The following is a 19961-nucleotide window of genomic DNA, read 5'->3' on the forward strand; positions in this document are numbered from 1 at the left end:
GTCGGCCATCAGCCATCAACAGCTTGTGGCTCCTCGTTCGTCAGGAGTCGGCGAAGATACAAGATACCGTGGCCCCTCTACTCTGAAATATTAAGATTGACTTGCGTTCTGGGAATGCGGCTCCGACTCTACCTCTGCCACAGTACAGAGTAGAAAGACCATTCGACATGGAGGGAAGCACTCATCTTCCGCCTTGACTCCCTGATCCGATCGATGCTAGAAAGAAACAAACAAGAAACATGACCTTGGTCGAAGCCTATCATCTGCCTTGGGTTTCCTTGAATGCAGACATCTTCACAAGGTATCCGTACTCGAGAGATGATCAATCAATCGGACACATGCAGATGCATATGCAATGCACGTCGGTGGCTTGCGATAAGATCATCTTGCGGCGCAAGGCAGGGCAGAGGAAGGGTTGCACATTAATGATTTAGGTCCTCAATCTGACATCAATCCCACCCCTGGGGCAACTGGGTCATCTACCATTTCTGGAGTACCATTACTACGTACTGTAGTACGTACTGCTACTGGTGGGCTCTTCCAGCTGTCATGCCGCAGAACAAAAAACTCTCTGGGACGTGGGACCAGTGGCCTTCGAGAAGCGCCCATGTCAATCCGATGCAAATGGAGCCGCGACGCAGCTCAGAGTAGCGTCATCTTCCCTCTGCATTGTTGTCGATCTTTGGCTGTATCCCGGCTTGTGTGCATGCGCTTATCCTCGGGAGAAGAAGACGCAGCGTGGCGTCATGTCAAACACGGACTGGGAACGACAGCAAACCCTCCAGGCTCTCCTCTGTCAGGTACGGAGCTCTGAGTAGGCCTTGGAGAGTAAGAAATACCGAGCACAGAATACGTACTGCGTGCACGTACAGAGTACGTAGTCGGGAGCGGGAGGAGGCTCGCTTCTCCCCTCGCTAACAGGATTAGTGCTTTGGGCTAGGAAGGAGAGTGTGGGCGCCCACTTTTTTTGTTTCCTTCGAATTCCGACCAAGAAGCGGAGGGAGAGGGAGAGGGGGTCCTATCTGGTCTACTCTGGTCTACTCAGTAAGTCTGTGCTTTTGGGCCAGCGGTCCCGGCATTTGCTTTCTGAAACTGAACCACGAGGAAATATTAGCCAGGCCCACGCTTGAAGCGAGCATGCCTCGCACTCGGGGAGCGCCTCCAGAGCGACTCGACGTCGGTGCACTCCTGTGATTCCTTCTGATTGACGCCGCCAATGAACTTGCACGAGGCTGCCTCCCATTCGGCCACCGCTGCTCTGGCATTATTTGGCCGGAGATTATCAGTGCAATGCCAGGTACTGGGTACTGGTGCCGGGTATTACTGCACATTGTACGTGAAGGAGCCCGCCATCCTCAACACCTGCGTCAAGTGGACCCCAAGCCACGAGCTGCTTATGTACCGCTTGAGTAGTTTAACACTTTTACACTTTCAGGAAGCGAGAAGACATGCAAGCCACGACAAAAAGCCGTCGATCATTACCAGGATGAGATTGGAAGTACCGACGACATGGCATACAGTTACACTGACCGAGGACGTTGTAGAAGAGGTACGTACAGCAAGAAGCCAGATGCTCTGTACACGGCACAATCTTCACTCCTGTATCGGCCTTCTCCGTACTCCTGCCACCACCTGTCGGGAGCACTCTGGGTTCCGGCTGCTATTGCTCCCTTGAGAAGATTGATGTAATGGCATCGTGGTGGGACGACACGACGTGCAACTGCCAATGTTTCTGCCAACCACCACTGCCACTCAATAAGACATCACGAAGCAAGCGTCGCGCCCTGTCTAATTCTATCCATACTTCCTGCACTGCATGCAGTAGCAGGACCCGGCTGCTTGGATGGTTCCCACCCAGCCACTGCCGCGATGCTTTGTGTCCGGCTCGGTGGTGGTGGCCGTTTCAGGTGCAGTGCCGTGCTCAGATGAAGGCTTCTCTCCTCCGCCATGGCGTACACTAGGTTCGTGCTATCTCGACAAGCTTGTACTCTATAGTATGACCATCCTACACACGGAGTACTCTGCGTAGTGTAGACTCGCCCTCTCTCTCCCAGGGAGGGGGAGAGGTCCCGGTGCATGCTGAAACAAAGTGATGGCTCTCTCAATACGATTTCAAGCAATGCTAAACACTAGACAAAAGCTCGCGAGTGGCTAGCTGCACAGATGGCGTTGTCTTAGGCAGCTTGTCACTTTCTCCGCGTCCCCGGGGCACTGCCCCCGAACAAAACCCATGTTTTACTACATCACTGGCCCAAGGGATAGAGCAGCCCCTGCACTTAATAATACCAGCCACAGGAGCCCGACGCTGCAACACAGCCTAGCTGGCGAGACGGCGGAAATAAACAGGGCCTGAGGACACAGAACGGAGTAAATATCTGCTATGCATACCCACCGCGCGAGAGTTGGCGGACGCGTCTGTCTTCCCGCGCAGGCCGTCGAAAAGTCCTAACCCAGCTCACAGGGATTGACGGCCTGAAGGTTGATTGAGATGGAGATGGAGCAAATGCCGTGCCTTGCATTGAGAAGCACGAATGCAGTGAGTGGATGGGACTCTACAGGACGCATGTCGTCTACGAAGTGCCGAGGCAGGACAGTACTGAGTTCTCCGTATGTTACTGTACTCCGTACCCTGTGAGCCAGCACCGCCCAATATCAATATCTGACACATCTATCCGTACTACTGCGCGGGACACTTTCTCATGGCTCAGGTCCCATGTGAGAAGGTTTGCCACAGATGCAGTGGCCCTGGATGTGTCACTTTGGCAAGTTTCCACGCCTGCCTTCCATAACATAGCCATTGATGCGGATATGCCCCTGGCTTGCATTGGTGCTACACTAACACGCACGCCCATCCGCCATCCGCCATCCGGCAGACAAGGATCCAGGAACTTGGGGGGGATGATGAACGAGCTAGGGTTGTCCCCAGCATGTTTCGACAAGATTCCAACATGGTGGTAATATTGATTGACCCAACAGCATTGGCAGACCTCGTGCCTGATCATGCTCCTTCCCCGTCCCCGAAATTGCGGGTAGTATTGTTTACAAGATCATGGCAGACAGAGCACTGCAGATGCAAATGTCCATCATCTATTCCAACTCTCCATCGTTCTCGAGCCGGCGAGGGGACGACGGGATAGGTGGCAGGAGGAATGTATCCGTACAGAGTACGTATGTGTTGCCAAAAGGACTGATCTTGATGAGCTGCCCCAGACCTGAAGTGACATGTCTTATCTCGCTTGGTTCGTCTCGTCTCATCTCGTTTCGTTGAGGCGAGGAAGCAGCCGGCCGATCACAGGTGGGCAGAGGCACTTCGTCGGCCGCTGCATGCTGCCAGAGGACTTCTGCACTCGACGATACTGTATGCTTGCTGGATGCTCACCAAATTTGGACTTCTGGTTGTGTACGGAGACAGAGTTGGATCAGGAGCAGATGTGTGATTCGGGTAGCCAACTCGACCTTCCAGCCAACCCAATAATGGATGATGCAGCTACTACTACTACTGTCCAGTGTACACACCATCCGCACAAACACAAACGCAGTCCTGCACCTGCTGGTGAGAGCTGCCGAGCACGCTCATTCGTGGACCGACACTCCCAACTGCAAGGCCATCCTTGCTCTCGCGGTGCGTCGAGGCTATCCGACGTGATCAACAGTGACTGACGTACAGTATCTCATACAGTAGTAGCATCTACCACGACATTATTCACTACAGCTCTGCTCCGTACTTTGTCCAGAATCCACCTCGTCCTGATCAGTCACTCCAGACCATGCTGCGCAGACTCTGCTCGTCAGTGGCGTGAGGACGTACTGTATCGAGGTATTAATGGCAATGGCAGGCTAACCTCAAGGTCTAGTACCTTACCGAGTACTACTATGAAGAGTTCCCTGCCTACGTTAAGGCATTTAGGTACCTACCTACTAATTAGATGCCTATAGGTGCCTACTATAGTAGTAGTAGGCCATGGACTACTCCGTATAGAGTCCTGTACGGTACCGTACTTGGACTTGTGCTGTCCACTTGCGCCGGTGCCTGGGCCTGGGCCTGTGCCTGTCTGTGTCTGTCCCTGTGCCTGGGCTGCACTGGCACGAGATTGACACTTTTTGTCCCACACATGTCATCTGTCTGTCACCCTGCGGTCTGGAAAAGGGCCCGAGGGGCCCCCTAACCTGCCCGTCGGAAGAGCGATTCCTTGGAAACGACACCGTTCTACAGGCTAACAGTCCTTTGATCCTAGGCGCCTGCCTGCACGCTGACTGGCTCCCCACCTTAGATGCACCTAGGCTGCTGCTTTAAACCTTCGGGGCTTAGGGAGGCCTCCTAGGCAGCACCTGTAGTGGGGGAGGGGAGACTTTTGCTTCTCTTCCTTTCTGCTGTCGAGTCTAATCCGTACTACGCACCTACTACCTACGTAGGTACAGTATCCGTCCTCTGTATCCGTATGTGTACCTTACTCCGTACTCCGTACCGTTAACTGCCAGCGGCCCTTGGCCCCTGCTCGCCATGACTGATCCCTGTGCGCCTAATGCGGGTGCCAGTTAGCCGGCATGCTGCGTTGCCGCCATCGGCCTAGTCCCAGGCGACGAGTGCAACACCATCCCCATCCCCTGCCTGCGAAAGAGGAACGAGCCACTGCTTCATGCACACCTGCACCCTTGCACCGTATCATCTTCGACCCACCGCCCATCCCAACGAGCAGGCCGCCAGGCCATAAGACAGAGAATCCACCGACGCTTTGCAGTATCAGGCCTTGACACTATGCCCCCCCTGCTGCCCCATCGCATGCACCCACTGCGCCGGTCACATATCGATCGTCCTGCCATGGTCGGAAAGGCTCGTGGACCGACATCAACCATCCCAGGAAGATATCCCCACTGACTTGGCCCGACCTGATGCGATGGGGATTGTCCGTAAACTCTTGCCCACAAATTGGGCGACCCAGTTCTCAACTCGCGAAAAACGGCTCCCAGAATGCAAAGGCCATAATAGAGGAGAGATCGTTGAGGGACGAACAGGAGCGGCTAAGACACATCCATCTACACACTGCAACCTAGTATTCTTAGCCGGCATTCATTGATTACAACCCCTCTGATGTCTTCTCCTGACCTCGTCCTACCGAGAACCCACCGTTGAGGAGCATACAAGGTGGAAGAGTCTCCACGTGGCCGCCCAATTCCTTGCACCTCACTCCATGATCTTCGACTAATTCCACGGCCCTGACGAGATTGCTGCTACGCTACTGCACCTAGAGCGCTGCCAGACGGGCATCTCATTCCATGACCAAACACGAGCGATCCTACTCCAGCGCCGAGGTGTCCAAGGACGCTGCTGAAAACTTCTACGAACTGGGACTTCTCACCCGCCCTCGATCACGGTCTCGGTCCAGCACCACCAAGTCCAAGGCGGCGCACTGTAAGACACTGTTGACAAAGAATCCTTTGCTCTGCCCTGCGCTTGACCCCAGCAAACGTTCCATCATTGGGAGAAAAAGGGCCCAGACTGACACATGGTTCCACGTTTCGCAGACCAACACTCGCGAGGGCGTCACGACGGCTACCCTCCTCGCGCAGGCTCTTCATTGAGCGGTACCGCACCCAATCCCAACTTCAAGCAATCCAGCATCTCCTCTGGCACATTGGGAAGACCGCGTACTCCGTCCGACAGCCGGCCTCGTACCCGGGACCGACGTCCTCCTCCTTCCCCGACTGCCAGTGTCCCAGGCGCGGGGCATCCCATGGCCGGCATGCTGGATTCCGACCGCGCACGCTCCCGACGAGAGCGAACATTTGTGGGAGGCGCCTGTGCGGCATGCGAAGAGCCATTGGAGCATACCTTGAGGGGGGAGAGGGTGTTACAGTTCTCCTGCGGACATGTGGCCCACGAAGCTTGCTTCTATGAGTTTATTCGGGAGTCGGATTCACAGTACTGCCCCAGCTGCGACGCTCCCTTGGGGCTGGATTCTTTCCGAGGGGGGAGCATATTGGACCTGAGTGCGTCTCTGCCATGTCAAACGGTACGGGACAAGATCGACTAACGAGCACAGGCAAGTTAAGCAACATGGTCCGAGCGGTGGCCCAGAAGGATGTCGCCTCGCCCCGGAGCTCCCAAAATACACCAATGCCCTGGGATAGACAGGACGATGCCTATAGCGCCCGCGAAGTCGCCCCGCGAAACAGTCGCGAGAATTCAAATCGAGATAGTCGAGATAGTCAACGATTGCGCATTGAACGGTTGGCAATCCCCCCCCAACAACCTCCGCCTCCACGTCCGCCTCCGCCTCCACCGTCTGCGAGCCACGCACGAACCGACAGTGGTGGCAATGCCTCCTCGGCCGACTATGCCCACGAGCATGCCAGTCAACCGCCCCGAAAGCACGATTATGACTTGCATGCCATGGAGACGTCGGTGCCAGGGGCCCCGATCAAAGACACGAAGCACTCTATCCCGGCGCCCATTGTTACTGTGCGTAGTGAATATCCGACGGTGACTCGGTCTCGGCAACAACAGAGTCTAACATGTCTGGTGACGATTGAAGTCCCCGAGGGCAAATGGCAACCACTCCTCGATGAGTTCCAGCACACCCCGCCGGTGCCGCCCTTGCCATCCGATTCGGGCATTGGCATTCCGGCCAGACAGAGACCAGAGCCTCCGCAAGAACCCAATCCCTATGAGCCTCCCGAGATTCTCGACCAGATTACCGAAGAGCTGCAGATTCGCGTGGACAATTGGCACGGGCTCGAATTTCAGAGGTTTGGCAACCTTCGCCTGCATGGCGTGATTCGCGTGGGCAAGGACCGTCATTCGTGGCAGGAGCTGGAGTGCTATTTGTTTGGAGAGATGCTCATCTGCGTCAAGGAGAAGAAGAACGCGCCACCTGTCTTCACGGATTCCGGTCGCAAGCTGACGAGGTGTACTCTGAAAGGCTCCATCCTGATCAGGAAACACTTGAGGCATGTGCACGCTTCGCCAGACGAAAACATCCTGACTCTGAATTTGTCGGTGGCGGAACTGCCAACATTCCACCTACTTTTCCAGGAGAGCGAGAAACTCCAGCTGTGGCAGCGCGCTCTCCGAGATCTACACTCCACCGAGCCGTCTCCTCGCTATAATGCAGATTACGAACAGGACTCGTCCGGCACCGACGAAGACGAGTACGGCCGGCAGCACAATACAGTCCGCCGGGTCCCGTCCACTACGTCGTCCTATGGCGGTCCGAAGTCGGCCACCACCGCAGCCACCGAGTACTCGATCCACAAGCCGGCTCTTGATAGGCGGGTGCCTCCTTCGTTACATGTTCCCATCGATGTCGTCGTGGTGATCCCGGTCTCATCTTCGATGCAGGGGTTGAAAATCACGCTGCTGCGAGACACCCTCCGCTTTTTGGTCTCCAATCTGGGAGATCGCGACCGCATGGGCCTCGTCACGTTTGGTTCAAGTGGCGGGGGAGTACCCGTGGTTGGCATGACCACCAAAACCTGGTCTGGTTGGAACAAAGTGCTCAATTCGATCCGCCCCGTCGGACAAAAGAGTTTGCGCGCGGACGTAGTGGAGGGCGCCAATGTGGCCATGGACCTTCTGATGCAGCGGAGAGCCGAAAATCCCATCTCGACCATTCTTTTGATCAGTGATTCGTCCACCTCTGAGAGTGACAGCGTGGATTTTGTCGTTCAGAGAGCCGAAGCTGCAAAGTGAGTGCAATCCCACCTCGGTTTCGAGAAGAATGCAATGCTAACGTTTCACAGGGTTGGGATCTACTCTTTTGGCCTTGGACTGAGCCACAAACCGGAGACCATGATCGAGCTCTCCAGCCGCACCAAAGCATCGTACCTCTATATGAAAGATTGGATGATGCTACGAGAATGCGCCGCCGGCGTGCTCGGGGCCCTTCAGTCAATATCCCACCAAAACGTCAAACTCAAACTCAAGTTGCCTGAAGGCTCTCCTGCGAAGTTTGTCAAGATCAATGGTGCCCTCCAGACCACCAAGAGAGCCAGCGGGCGGGACGCCGAAGCGACGCTGGGCGATTTCCGATTTGGCGACAAGCGAGACATTCTGGTGCAACTGGCAATTGACCCGGACACGACGACTCAAGAAGCGGCTCCTCAGGATCCATGGGAGTCGATTGTGTCTGGACTCGAAGCTCTGGGCGGTTCTCTCGACAACGACGTTGAACGGGTGCAAAGCGTGGAGGAGGTACCTCTCCTTCAGGCTGACTTGTCTTTCGGTGATGTCCTTCGCGAGGGATCCATCACACAACTGCCACGACCGTCTTTGCTGGCCATCACCGTGCTCCCTGCAAGCCCCCGGTCCCGTCAGAGTGGTGGACCGCCCACCCCTCCCATTTCTCCGCATCCCCATATCGTCCAGCGACGGATGGAGTTGTTGACTTCGGATATGTTGAGCCGGGCCCTCACGCTTGTCTCCCGCGGCCAACACGAGCGCGCACATCACCTGTTAAACGAGACCAGGACCATCCTCAAGGGTCTGGGCAAAGGCGGTCTGCCACCTCTGCCCCCTGACGCGACGAACCAGGCGGTCAATAAACGTCACACTCCCCCGGCCAAGTCGGGGAGTCCGCGAGCTGGATCACCCGAGCATACGCGAGATCGAAGTCCTCATTCCAATGCAAGTACCCCGATTGCGCGTACGGCTGGGGTCGATCACAGTGTCATGAACGCGCTTGACGCCGATATTGAAGCGAGCTTGGAGTGGATCAACCACCCAGCTGTGTTCTCGCGGGATGCCCGCAAAGCCGTCCTGCAGGCGATTGGAGTCATCTCTTCTCAACGAGGTTACACGTTCCGCACGGCTTCCGAGTCCATCTGGGCTGAGCGAATCCCGGGAGTCAAGCGGCTGACGGAGCGATCGAGAGAATGGAGGGAAGCGGGCGACGATGCTCTGACCGAAGAGTAATGATGTTGACGACATGATTTCATCCATCTGCGGATTCTGCCTTCTCCATGAATCCATGGTAGATTGCTCTCAATGTTCGTGGAACCAGAGAATGACCGGATCAGCCAGTGGCAGATGGATGGTTGTATGCTATATGCTAAATGCTGTATGCTAAATGCTGGGGAGCAAATGTGGCGACCACCAAGATCGACCTCGGCGGGAATATTGTTGATTAGATTAGTCCATGCTCGAGCATTAGAGACCTACTCCTACCTGGTCAGTATAAGGTAGTATAGTATTGACGCTGTGTCCAGTGGCCAGTGTCCAGTGTCCAGTGTCCAGTGTCCAGTGTCCAGTGTGCAGTCGGGTTTTAATTAGATTGCCCTGTGGCCTATGGCCTGTCACCTCCTCACGTACCTTGCTTCTTTCGCTCGCCAGATGGTCTTGTATAGACGATGCCTGAAAAGGGTTAAAAGAGGGTTAGGGTTACAGGGCAGCGTCACCCTCTTCCCCAAACGGAGTGACTCGTCTTGGCACTTTTGCACTTCGCCGCAGCCTTGCGTGGGATGCCACGGCCATGCATGCAGGCTTGCAACAAATATTCATCCTTCTCCCTACACTTCTCATCTACTCCCCAATCCTAAATATTACCTTTGCTGCCCGTCACACCACTGGCAATGTCCTTGACAATACCCCAGCCCTCCCAGGCTGGTCTTTTCAAGCCGGGATACAACAGTTACGACGCGGAAGATGGCGCGGTCATCCGCAATGTATGCTTTCTCCTTTCTCTTTCTTCCCCCGACCCTGTGCATGGCGGTTTTCTGACTTGAGATGATGCAGATTGACGCTTGTCGCACCATTGCACAGACCGTTCAGACCTCGCTGGGACCATACGGCCGAAATAAAATCGTCATCAACCATCTGTCGAAGATGATCCTAACCTCTGATGCGGCCACCATCCTACGTGAACTCGAGGTGGTGCACCCTGCAGCCAAATTATTGGTCATGGCCAGTCAACAGCAAGAGGCGGAAATGGGTGACGGCACCAACATGGTCATCGTGCTGGCTGGAGAGCTGCTCAAAAAGGCCGAAGAATTGATCCGGCTGGGGCTCAAGACGAGCGATATTGTCTCGGGATATGAAAAGGCGCAGGCCTTTGCGTTGAAGACGTTACAAGGTACACACCGACCTGTCTGAGACCACATGCATGGTGTGGAGCTAACCGTAGTAGAACTTGAAGTCGACAGTATTGCCGACCTCCGGTCAGCCGAAGAATTGCGCAAAGCCCTCCGAACCGTCGTCGCCTCCAAGCAGTCGGGATCAGAAGATGTTTTATCCAAGCTAATCGCCGAGGCTGTGTTGGCCGTGTTGCCCAAAAACCCGGCCAACTTCAACGTGGACAATATTCGAGTGGTGAAGATCATGGGAGGAGATTTGTCTTCGTCGAGGGTCGTGAAAGGCATGGTGTTCGGCCGCGAGCCCGAGGGCACGGTCAAACGGGCCAAAAAGGCCAAAGTCGGCGTCTTTTCATGTCCCATCGACACTTCTCAGACCGAGACCAAAGGGACGGTGCTTCTACATAATGCCAAGGAGATGATGGATTTTTCGAAAGGAGAAGAAGCCCAGCTGGAAGCAGCCATCAAGGAACTTTACGACAGTGGGTTGAGAGTGGTCGTGGCCGGCTCGACCGTGGGCGAGCTGGCCCTGCACTATCTCAACAGAATGGGGATACTAGTCATCAAGATCCAGTCCAAATTCGAACTCCGCCGACTCTGCCGGGTGTGTAATGCGACCCCTCTGGCGCGGCTAGGTGCCCCCATGCCGGACGAGATGGGCAGCATTGACGTTGTTGAGACCACCGAGATTGGCGGTGACAGAGTCACGGTGTTCCGCCAAGAGTCGGACTCGGCCGTGACGCGGACAGCTACCATCGTCCTCCGTGGTGCGACGCAGAATCACTTGGACGATGTTGAACGGGCAGTTGACGACGGCGTCAATGTCATCAAAGCTGTCACCAAAGACTCACGCCTTGTGCCCGGAGCCGGTGCGACAGAAATGCAACTCGTCGAACGCATCAGCCACTACGCCGACAAGACCCCCGGCCTTGCGCAGTACGCCATCAAAAAATACGCCGAGGCATTCGAAGTGATTCCGCGCACACTGGCGGAAAGTGCCGGGCTGGACGCCACCGAGGTCCTCGCCCGACTGTACACGGCGCACCAACAACGTCTGAACTCGAGTGAGGTGAAGGGCCGACAATCAAGCAAGCCCCAGGATGAGAGCGACGATGAGGAGGCGTCTGATGAGGACGAAGACAGCACCTCTACGTCTGGCACGTCGGATTCGGAAGAGCCGTATTGGACTACTGGCGTCGACCTCGAGGGGTCGGACGCCACTGGGTTGCTGGATGCGGTGGAGGAGCAGATCCTTGATCTTCTGGTGACCAAGAGCTGGGCCATTCGACTCGCGACCGAGGCAGCCCGAACCATTCTTAGTGTTGATCAGATCATTGTTGCCCGCCAGGCTGGTGGGCCGAAGCCGCCGGGGCCGAATCCCAACTGGGACGATGACTGAACAGCAAGACGTTGTGAACACGAGGACTGATGTCACGAAGAAAGAGGGGATGGAGCAATGAGAAGACATAACGATTGAAAATCAGGGGGAACTGACGCGGGCTATGCGACCACGTCTAGCATGGTTCAGTTAACCATCTAAGTCGGTCAACTCTACGAGCTGTCTTGGTGGCGGTCTGTACGACACCCAAGTCCACAGGTCAGGCGGGATAGACCAGGGAGGGGATAAGCACGAGGGCCGAAAGGACGAAAGGACGACTCGGAGGGGGTATCAAGGAAGGTCTTTGGATCCCACATTCACCGTCCAACGGCCATCCTAAGATGTCTGTCTCTTCTGTTTTCTGTGTACATGAGCGTCGATCAGGGGGTTCCCGGTTCTAAAAGCAGTCAACGGATACGACTACGACCGACGTATGTACCACGACTGTGATTGACTTGTCTCGTGGATCAATCAGGTGATCGGGGTCAATCAGGGCCAGGGCTGGCCAATCCATATGGTCTCTGCTTCTCACTTCTTCTTCCTATTCTTTTCTTATCTTCTTTCTTCCCACTCCTCCATAACTGTAGACTAGACTATAGACAGCGGGGCTGGGGGTGGAGGAGGACGAGAAGAAGAGGGAAGAGGAAGAGGGAAGAGGAAGAGGGAAGAGGAAGAGGAGCGAGGGTGAATAAGATGTAACTACTCCGTACATAAATTGAAATCCATGATGAGAAAATGCAATACTTCTACTACTGCCACTACTACTGCTCCACTACTGTACGGGTCAAAGGCAGGGTTGGGTTGAGAGGAGACGGAGAAGGCAACGAGCACCCGTTTGTAGTCGTAGTTGTAGTGGTAGTGGTAGTGATAGTGGTAGTTGTAGTTGTAGTTGTAGTTGTAGTCATATCATAGTCATAATCAGTAAGCTGGTCTGTACGGCTTGTTTCGATTCTATCTGCGTACTACTAACTAACTTTTTGTGGTAACTTAGAGCTAAGATTGTTCCTTTATCGTGATGCATTGACCTTGACCTTGTCGGCTGGTCTGAGCAAGCAATGCGGAAGACCAGAGTGAGCCAGGTCGCTGGCAGTATCCGTCTCCGTTTTGTAATAATAATCCCTGTGTCTCTCGCGCCTGCGTAGGACCCCATCCCAACTCTGGCATCTTCTCGGTCGATGGTGTGCAGAGATAGCTGCATTGTTGGTTGCCCTGTGCCGTGCCCGTGCCCGTGCTCTGCCCTCCTATGCCCTCCTATGCCCTGCTATGTCGTACCATGCCCAATCTCCCTGCCGTGAAGGGAAAAGAGGATCGGGGAAGCTGGAGTGCCCATCGTAGTCTGCTTAATCAGTCCATCGCGGAAGTGCGAGAGCCGTTCCTTATGGTCCCTGGGCCCGAACATGCCTTGTGCGAAGACAACCACATTCCCTGCACGGTTGGAATTGGGCACTGAACATGTAGAACAGTCACGTCCTCCCAGCTTCAACAGGTCACATGCCTGCCTGCTTTGCAGAGACTGGCGGCGCTTTTCATGGTGCGGTCCGCCGATTCGGGGATTGCCGGTAGAACCTGGGGACTGATAAATTCCTGTTTTGTACACGGAAATTGGCAGCTTGATTTGGTGGGCGCAAAATGCTGGTCCAAGGATTCTGGGAGATGAACCCGCCCTAAGAGTTGATGGCAGAAAACCCGCCAGCTGAGGCTTCACGTCGCGACGCTCTCTTGTAGGCATCCATTGCAGCCTGATACTCTCTCATCTCGTCCTCGTATCTGTCATCCCACAGCTTCCTATTTTCAGTGCTCAAGTTTTCCCATTCCGCCTTGATTCGTGCCGGGATTTGCTCTTGGGGGTAATTATCGGCCTCGAGTTGCGGCCTCATGTGGGCGGTAAACTGATGAAAAGGGATTTCTGGTCGCTCGGGGCGCGTCGGCGCCGCTGTAGAACGCCCAATGCCATTGGCGTCCACGTTGTTGGCAGACAAACTTGGTGGCCGGGGTTGGGTCGATCCATGGTAGGGCATGCCCAAGTGTTGGCTCACTGCCATGGGCGAGGATTGTCCGTAAAGTGGGTCAGGCACCAACTGAGGCTGAGTCCCTGGGGTTCCAACTGCTTGGGGAGTAGAAGATGAGAGGCGGAAGGAGGAAGTCATCGCGGCCGGGTCGTTGGGGGGAGGAGCTGGAGAAAAGGAACTTGCGGGGGCAAGACTTGGCAGGGCGGATTGTTGATACAGAGTTGAGACCGAGTCTCCAGGGGTGTTTGTGTTCATGATGGTCTCGCGGTAAGTGTTGTTGACCCTTCTGCGTCTTTCCGGTCGCTCTGCGGGCTGCGTCGAGTAAGCGCATGCGCTTAGGGAGCAAGGGGCCTTCTAACCTCGGGTTCATCTTCCACAGTCTCTTCCGAGCTGTCGTCCAACAGTCCTTCCCCATCGGGCTGAGGTTGTTGTAGTTCCTGGGAGATGGCAGGGCCGACTTGTTCTGCCAAAGTATTGCCCATTCCAGCCGCCAGCGCGTTGACCTTGACAAGCTGTTCGGCGGTCAGGTGCTGTGCCGGAGTGCTCATAATTTCTTTGAGCTGGTTGAGGAGGATGGCGCGAAGGAGGCGCATCTTCTGGACATGTTCATTCTCCTGGAGGATTCGCTTGCGTGTCGCGTCATTGTTTGCTTCGATCTCGGCGAGCCGCTTTCGGAGGTCGATGCACTTTTTGCGGTAGGCTAGCTCTTGCGTAGGGGCGAGTGGCGCGTTGCGATGTAGAGGGACATCGCCTGCAGGAGGAAACGGGAGGTCTTTGGAGGAGTCCATCTTGTACAGATCGCACAAGGAGAAGGGTGCAGATGAATTAGTATGGGCCAACCGGCGGCGCAACAGTGACAGGTGGTGTGAAGGAGATATTGGATCTAAGCTGCGTGCGAAGAAGGAAAAGAGGTTCCAAATATAAAGCGTCGGCAGTGCGTTTTCATAAGATTGGAGTGACACCCGATGCCGATGCTGGTGCACAGTCGTGTCAGTGTCGTAAGTGTAAGTTAAGTTTGTAACTCTTGAACACTGCGCGGCATGGCAGATTCGCTCTTTACAGATTGCGATGTTAGTGCACACACCACATAGCACTTAGTGCCACTAGTAACGAGTTAGTCGCGGAGTGGACAGTTAGAGGAAGGTTTTCCGGGTCAGGTGATATCTCACTGTCTGCACCGTTCTGGTTGTCTTGTTTCTTCCTTGTCTCTGTCTGTACTGCTCATGTTTGGCCTCTATGTGTACCGATCAATCTCAATCCCACTTCAAGTCATCTGGGCACCACTCTGAATCTGACAAGAGACTCTTCTTGCAGAGTCCCAGCTCCGTATTGGTTGACATCCCGCCCTGGAGCCAATGTGCATGAACCAGCGGGGAATATACTGTAGCAGCCACCAGGACCCGAGATGCACGAATTCACAACATCAAGCAGCATCCCACGCTATGCCCAAACCTGCCTCGACCCTACCGCTATGGCGCCGGGAGGGTTCAAGCGGACAGAAAAGCCCTCATGGGCACTGCCGCGATCAGCACCGTTGACTTAGCACGAGTTCTGATATTCCGCCGCATTCGCCAAACTAATGATCTGCGAGGACCAATGAGCGGCGCAGACACGACATTTTCACAACGAGACCGTTTCAGGGGCCACGCCGAGTAGCCTGTTAGAGAAGATGCACCACACGCTAAGAGGAAGATGGTGCGCTTCTCGCGTGCCCTTGGTCAATCTCGCTGCCGCCTTCACATCATACATGGTCTCGATCACAGCCCTCGACTCACACTGACCCCTCCAAGAGGGCGGGCTTCGAGCAAAGCTGAATCCTGACCAGGTACAACATTGGCTGAAGACGCTGAAGACTCTGCAAAGAGTAAGGGCTCTCTTCCCAACAGCCGGGGAAACAAGGTATGGCTCGGACTACTCATGCAGCCTGCGGCGCCATGAAGACGCTGGACTTGCAGAAGACTGTCGGTCTTATAGCGCCGGTCTCTCCTCTCGACGATTCAGATCAGGTTCGATGTGAAATGCTTGTGCTTGTCTCTGTATCAATAGTGTCTTTTGTTCTTGCCTTCAGCAATCACCTGTCGCCTTAACCGCTCCCAGCAACAACGAAGCAACAACAGGTTCTTCATTGCTTTGCAATTGGTTCTGAAACACCAACTCCTTCGAGCAGAATCCACTCGGCAACTATGTTGAGTCTGCCCAGCCCGAGCGAGGTGGCTTTCCTGCCTCACGACTCTTCCGTGGGCGAACTGTATCGGCTGAACATTGCATTCATCGCCGTCACATCCGCCATCATTGCACTTCGCTTGATAGTGCGGATCTTTGTCGTGAAGCATGTTTCCGCAGACGATTTTCTCATGGTGGCCGCGGGACTATTTGCAACCGCCTTCTCCGCCATGGCCATTGTTGGTATGTGGCAAAGATCCATGGACCAGTGGCGTTCCATATGCCATTGGATATCTAACAGAACCCAGGGATACGCTATGGCCTTGGGAGGCATATATGGGACCTTCCACAGGACATTCAGTTTATCAAGCGGACCAAGAAAGTGATTCAGGTACGTCGGAAGCCGTCAATTGCTCGAATCCCGGCTGACAGCATCAGACACTGTGGATATGTCAAGTCATGTATGTGACGGCTCTTATGCTGGTCAAGACATCCATTGTCGTCTCCTATCTCCGAGTCTTTCCCACCACCCTCTTCCGCCGGACCATGTACGCCCTCAGCGTCGGCATTATCTGCGTTTGGATTTGCAGCATCCTGGTCACCATTTTCCAATGCCACCCAGTCCAAGGGGCCTGGGATTTCACCCTTCCAAGGGACTGCCTCCCTATCGTGAAGTTCTACTATTTCACCACCGCCTTCTCCATCTTCACGGATTTTCTGCTGTGCACACTGCCACTGCCGGTATTCTGGAGACTGAAGCTTCCACCACGGCAAAAGTATATTGTGTCCCTCCTGTTCGCAATCGGCCTGTTTGCAACCGTGGCATCGGCTCTACGGATCAGCGTGCTCAAGAACGTGGACAGTCTCGATGTGACCATGGGCTCGGTGTCGACCATGAAATGGTCCGTGGTCGAGGTGGGCACCGGGATTATCTGCGCATGCATCCCGTGTTTGAAACCCCTGTTTAGGAAATTCTTGCTGGACAAGACCCTCTCCAACAACTCCGGTGCTCGTTCCGCCGCCAAAGGTCCACTTACCCCCAGACCGACCACCGCGGGCGAAGAAGGCCATGAGCTGACCAAGCCTTCTCTGGGCGGCTGGGCCCCAGCCTCAGCCTGGAGCCGGCCAGAGGACACGAGGACGAAGACCGGGCCAATGGTGACAACCAAGAACTTCATCTAAGTGTCCTCAGCCATATGCAAGAGGGAAGAAAAGCAATGTCAAGCCCTTCCCAACTCTAGAGAAATGTCAACCAGGGTTTCTGTTTTGTCTTCCATGCTTCCAAAACCCCACGCCAGCGCTTATACCATTCAAGACTTTTTCAACTGCGCAAGCATCGAGCAATGATGACGATTCACTGGTACTGCTGCGGCTGGCCCGTAGGAGAACAGTCATGGTCACCGTCGCCGTAACCCCTTTTCCACTGGATATGGCCTTGCTTTCCATCACTGCGGGATTTCTTTTTCTGACAACATGGTAATTCCTTGTCCTTCCCGACGACGCCATACATACACTCTAGGACGCTGTTTACACCCCCTACCCCCGGAGCCAGGACAACCCCACAAGAGGGTTTTACATTCCTTTGAATACAAGACCAGATTCTTCACCATCCCCCAGCATCGTCACCAATTACAAACAAAATACCTCGCCATCTCTGTGTTTGAGAACGAGTCTACGATATCCCTGATTGCACGAACCTAACATGACAATGACGATGAGCTACGAAGGCCCAGGCCATATACCAATATATGGAAGTCCCCACATCAGTCATACCCCACGTGCGATCAAGGTCGTAGCCGAGCCAGCTGGTACTTGGCCTTACAATACTGAACATATTTTTGACTCGTGATATCCACTAAGCATTCTTGGACCTTGGTCAACACTCAGACTCGACTACACATACACATGAGAGACTAGATGGGTCTATGTCACACCACCATCTTATCAGCCACGACAAACAAACCTTCTATCCCGGTTTGCGCCAACCGCCACCATCGTCATCATATCTCGCAGGCGACCTATGATTTATTCATTCTCCAGGACGACTTGAGGCCAAAACAGTCCTTCATCCCCTTTAGGTCTGGCTGGTTTACGCTTTACGCTCCCCTCCCCTCCCTTTGGTTTTAATGAGAAAGGGAATGGGAACGTGGCATGTCTGCAGTCCTTATGTCTATGTCTATGTAGTGGCTGGTTATCTGCGTGAGTTTCTCAAGGTGGTGTGGTGGTCATCTGCAAATATTCTTCATCTGTGTACTGTACCGGGCTGGCTGGTCGTGCTGTTTGCAAGGCTTTCTTTCATGTCCATGTCATATAAGCGAGCGATGTAACCGTTTGGTTTGGTCGGGTCTGGCCTTGTTAGGTTAGGTCTAGTTCAGTCTGGTCTATCTATCCGTTCATTTGGCTATATCTATCTGTCTTTCTGCCCTTCTTCCATTGCGTACGACTCACTCGCACGATACCTGCGTATTGGAGTTGCACGGTCAAGAAGACGGCTAAGGCTAAGGGCTAAGGCTGGGCGGATAGGGGTCTTAACAATTCAACACCGACCCCTGTCTGTGTCACAATTGAAAAGGATCATGGTGATCACATCGAATCGTATCATATCATATCATATCATGTACATAGCTGCTATATCGTTCATTGCTTTAATATCGTTCATTGCTTTAATATCGTTCATTGCTTTTATATATGTTGGGCCCTTTGAATGATCTTCTTTCATTCCAACAAAGACTAGTGCGGACAAAGCGCCTTTCTTCGTACCATGCGGTTGTTCTATACCCCCTTTTCTCAACGAGCCTTCTTTGTTTCGTTCCGCTCTGCTCTGGCATAGTCACCAGTGGGAGGTGCTCACCCACCCAGTTTCCCTCAAGGCTGGCTGTGAGATCTAGTAGGACCTGAACACCCGAACCAAGCCAAGAGATCAAATGGGAAGAGCAAGTCCTCCAACAGAGTGAAGATCCCTGTCTATATTTGATCTCGGGGCAGACGCCTGGATTGTAGTAGACATGCACTTCGACTCACCTCATCCCACGACAGGTAGCAACGATGGCTTTCCATCGTCATAACTTGATCCAGGGGAGCCCGCTGTGAATAGTTGTCTATTGACTTTGTTTCGGCGTGGCTTGATGCTTGCACGCGGCCTCAGTTCCGCAAGGCTGTGAAGTATGTGAAGCCAACGCGCACTGCCTTGGGCAGTGAAGACACAGGGCCAGATGTGTTTATCACATGGAGTTTTGTTTTTCTGCCGCATCCGCACAGCCGCGTTACATTGCGTTGCAGTACAGCTGACAACAGAATCGCATACTGTGATCAGTCCAACCATGGAAATATCACAGATTGAGCGCGACATTGAGCGAGACCTTGCTCGACATGTGAGGAGGAGGAAGCGCGCCTCTAACCCGACCCAGGCCCAGGGGAGGGCTGAACATTCACTTCCTCTGCAGACACAAACTGAGCCACATGCAGTACCCCTGCAGACTTCTCCAGCTTTCATCGACCAACAACACTGGCAACTCTCGACAATGCAGGCGCCAGGAAATCAAGGGGCTGATGCTCGACAGCAAGGGCACAATGTCCATGCTCCTTCGTTTCCTCGATGGAACCCCACGCTGCAAGCGGCGGGGCAGGGACCAGAGCCTCGTCGCCAAAACCAACCGCGCTCTCCTACTCGTCTCGCCGCGCCCACTCCAGCCAGCGTTCTCAGTAGACAATGGAGACATGCCGAGTTTTCAGCCCCGAGCAACATCCCAATCTTGATACACCGCCCGCCGAACGCAGACACGAGAGCACTCCGCGACTACCGTATCGATCCTACCCTGCCGACCTTCCAAAGTGAGAACGTCTTCGGTGCCGCTGACCTGACAACCATTGATCCTAGGCTGTTGGAGCGAGAGAATACCCGGAAGTGGGCTGGACCGACCGGAGAAGGCGGTCAACCGAGCCAAAACATCTTCGAAAACGAAACGCGAACGCGGAATGACCTGGGCGTAACTCTTTTCCCTAATCTCAACTTGGGACCCCACAACATATACAACGAGGACGGTTTGTACAATGTACATCCTCCACATGGAGATTGCAGTGGCCCCCATTTGCTGGGTAGGATTGTCCCTCCCCCTCCACGACAGCCAATAGCACCGCCTGCCAGAGTGGCCAGTCAAGAAGCAGGACACCAAGACGCAACTTTCGCGCAAGGAAATCCTGGTCAGCTCGCAGAAGAAGAGCACAATCCTCAGCTTGAGGACGTGAACTGGGACGAATGGTCGAATTTCGACTCGGATTAGTGTCTGAGGTAAAACCCCGATGGGTTCCTGTGCGATCAAAGCAGTTTGGTTCGTGCGTGGGCTGAA

General features: G+C 54.3%; 5 protein-coding genes across 5 annotated transcripts; 4 read left to right on the top strand and 1 right to left on the bottom strand.

Annotated features, from left to right (window-relative positions):
- Window positions 1-5732: 5732 nt before the first annotated feature.
- On the top strand, window positions 5733-8911 carry A1O3_02216 (uncharacterized protein; the record flags this gene model as incomplete). The annotated part of the gene is made up of 3 exons (XM_007732359.1): window positions 5733-5988; window positions 6042-7686; window positions 7741-8911. The coding sequence occupies 3 exons, from the start codon at window positions 5733-5735 to the stop codon at window positions 8909-8911; spliced, it is 3072 nt and encodes a 1023-aa protein (XP_007730549.1).
- A 656-nt stretch (window positions 8912-9567) lies between these two features.
- A1O3_02217 (T-complex protein 1, theta subunit) lies at window positions 9568-11464 on the top strand (the record flags this gene model as incomplete). Its single annotated transcript, XM_007732360.1, has 3 exons — window positions 9568-9660; window positions 9731-10067; window positions 10122-11464. The coding sequence occupies 3 exons, from the start codon at window positions 9568-9570 to the stop codon at window positions 11462-11464; spliced, it is 1773 nt and encodes a 590-aa protein (XP_007730550.1).
- Window positions 11465-13107: 1643 nt separating this feature from the next.
- Window positions 13108-14240, bottom strand: A1O3_02218 (uncharacterized protein; the record flags this gene model as incomplete). The annotated part of the gene is made up of 2 exons (XM_007732361.1): window positions 13108-13764; window positions 13812-14240. The coding sequence occupies 2 exons, from the start codon at window positions 14238-14240 to the stop codon at window positions 13108-13110; spliced, it is 1086 nt and encodes a 361-aa protein (XP_007730551.1).
- A 1395-nt stretch (window positions 14241-15635) lies between these two features.
- On the top strand, window positions 15636-16797 carry A1O3_02219 (uncharacterized protein; the record flags this gene model as incomplete). The annotated part of the gene is made up of 3 exons (XM_007732362.1): window positions 15636-15858; window positions 15924-16006; window positions 16054-16797. 3 exons carry the CDS (start codon window positions 15636-15638, stop codon window positions 16795-16797), a joined length of 1050 nt encoding a protein of 349 aa, XP_007730552.1.
- A 2138-nt stretch (window positions 16798-18935) lies between these two features.
- A1O3_02220 (uncharacterized protein) lies at window positions 18936-19895 on the top strand (the record flags this gene model as incomplete). Its single annotated transcript, XM_007732363.1, has 1 exon — window positions 18936-19895. The coding sequence occupies one exon, from the start codon at window positions 18936-18938 to the stop codon at window positions 19893-19895; it is 960 nt and encodes a 319-aa protein (XP_007730553.1).
- Window positions 19896-19961: the final 66 nt, after the last annotated feature.

The sequence above is a fragment of the Capronia epimyces genome, assembly GCF_000585565.1.
Source record: "Capronia epimyces CBS 606.96 chromosome Unknown aczIQ-supercont1.2, whole genome shotgun sequence".
NCBI lineage: Eukaryota > Fungi > Ascomycota > Eurotiomycetes > Chaetothyriales > Herpotrichiellaceae > Capronia > Capronia epimyces.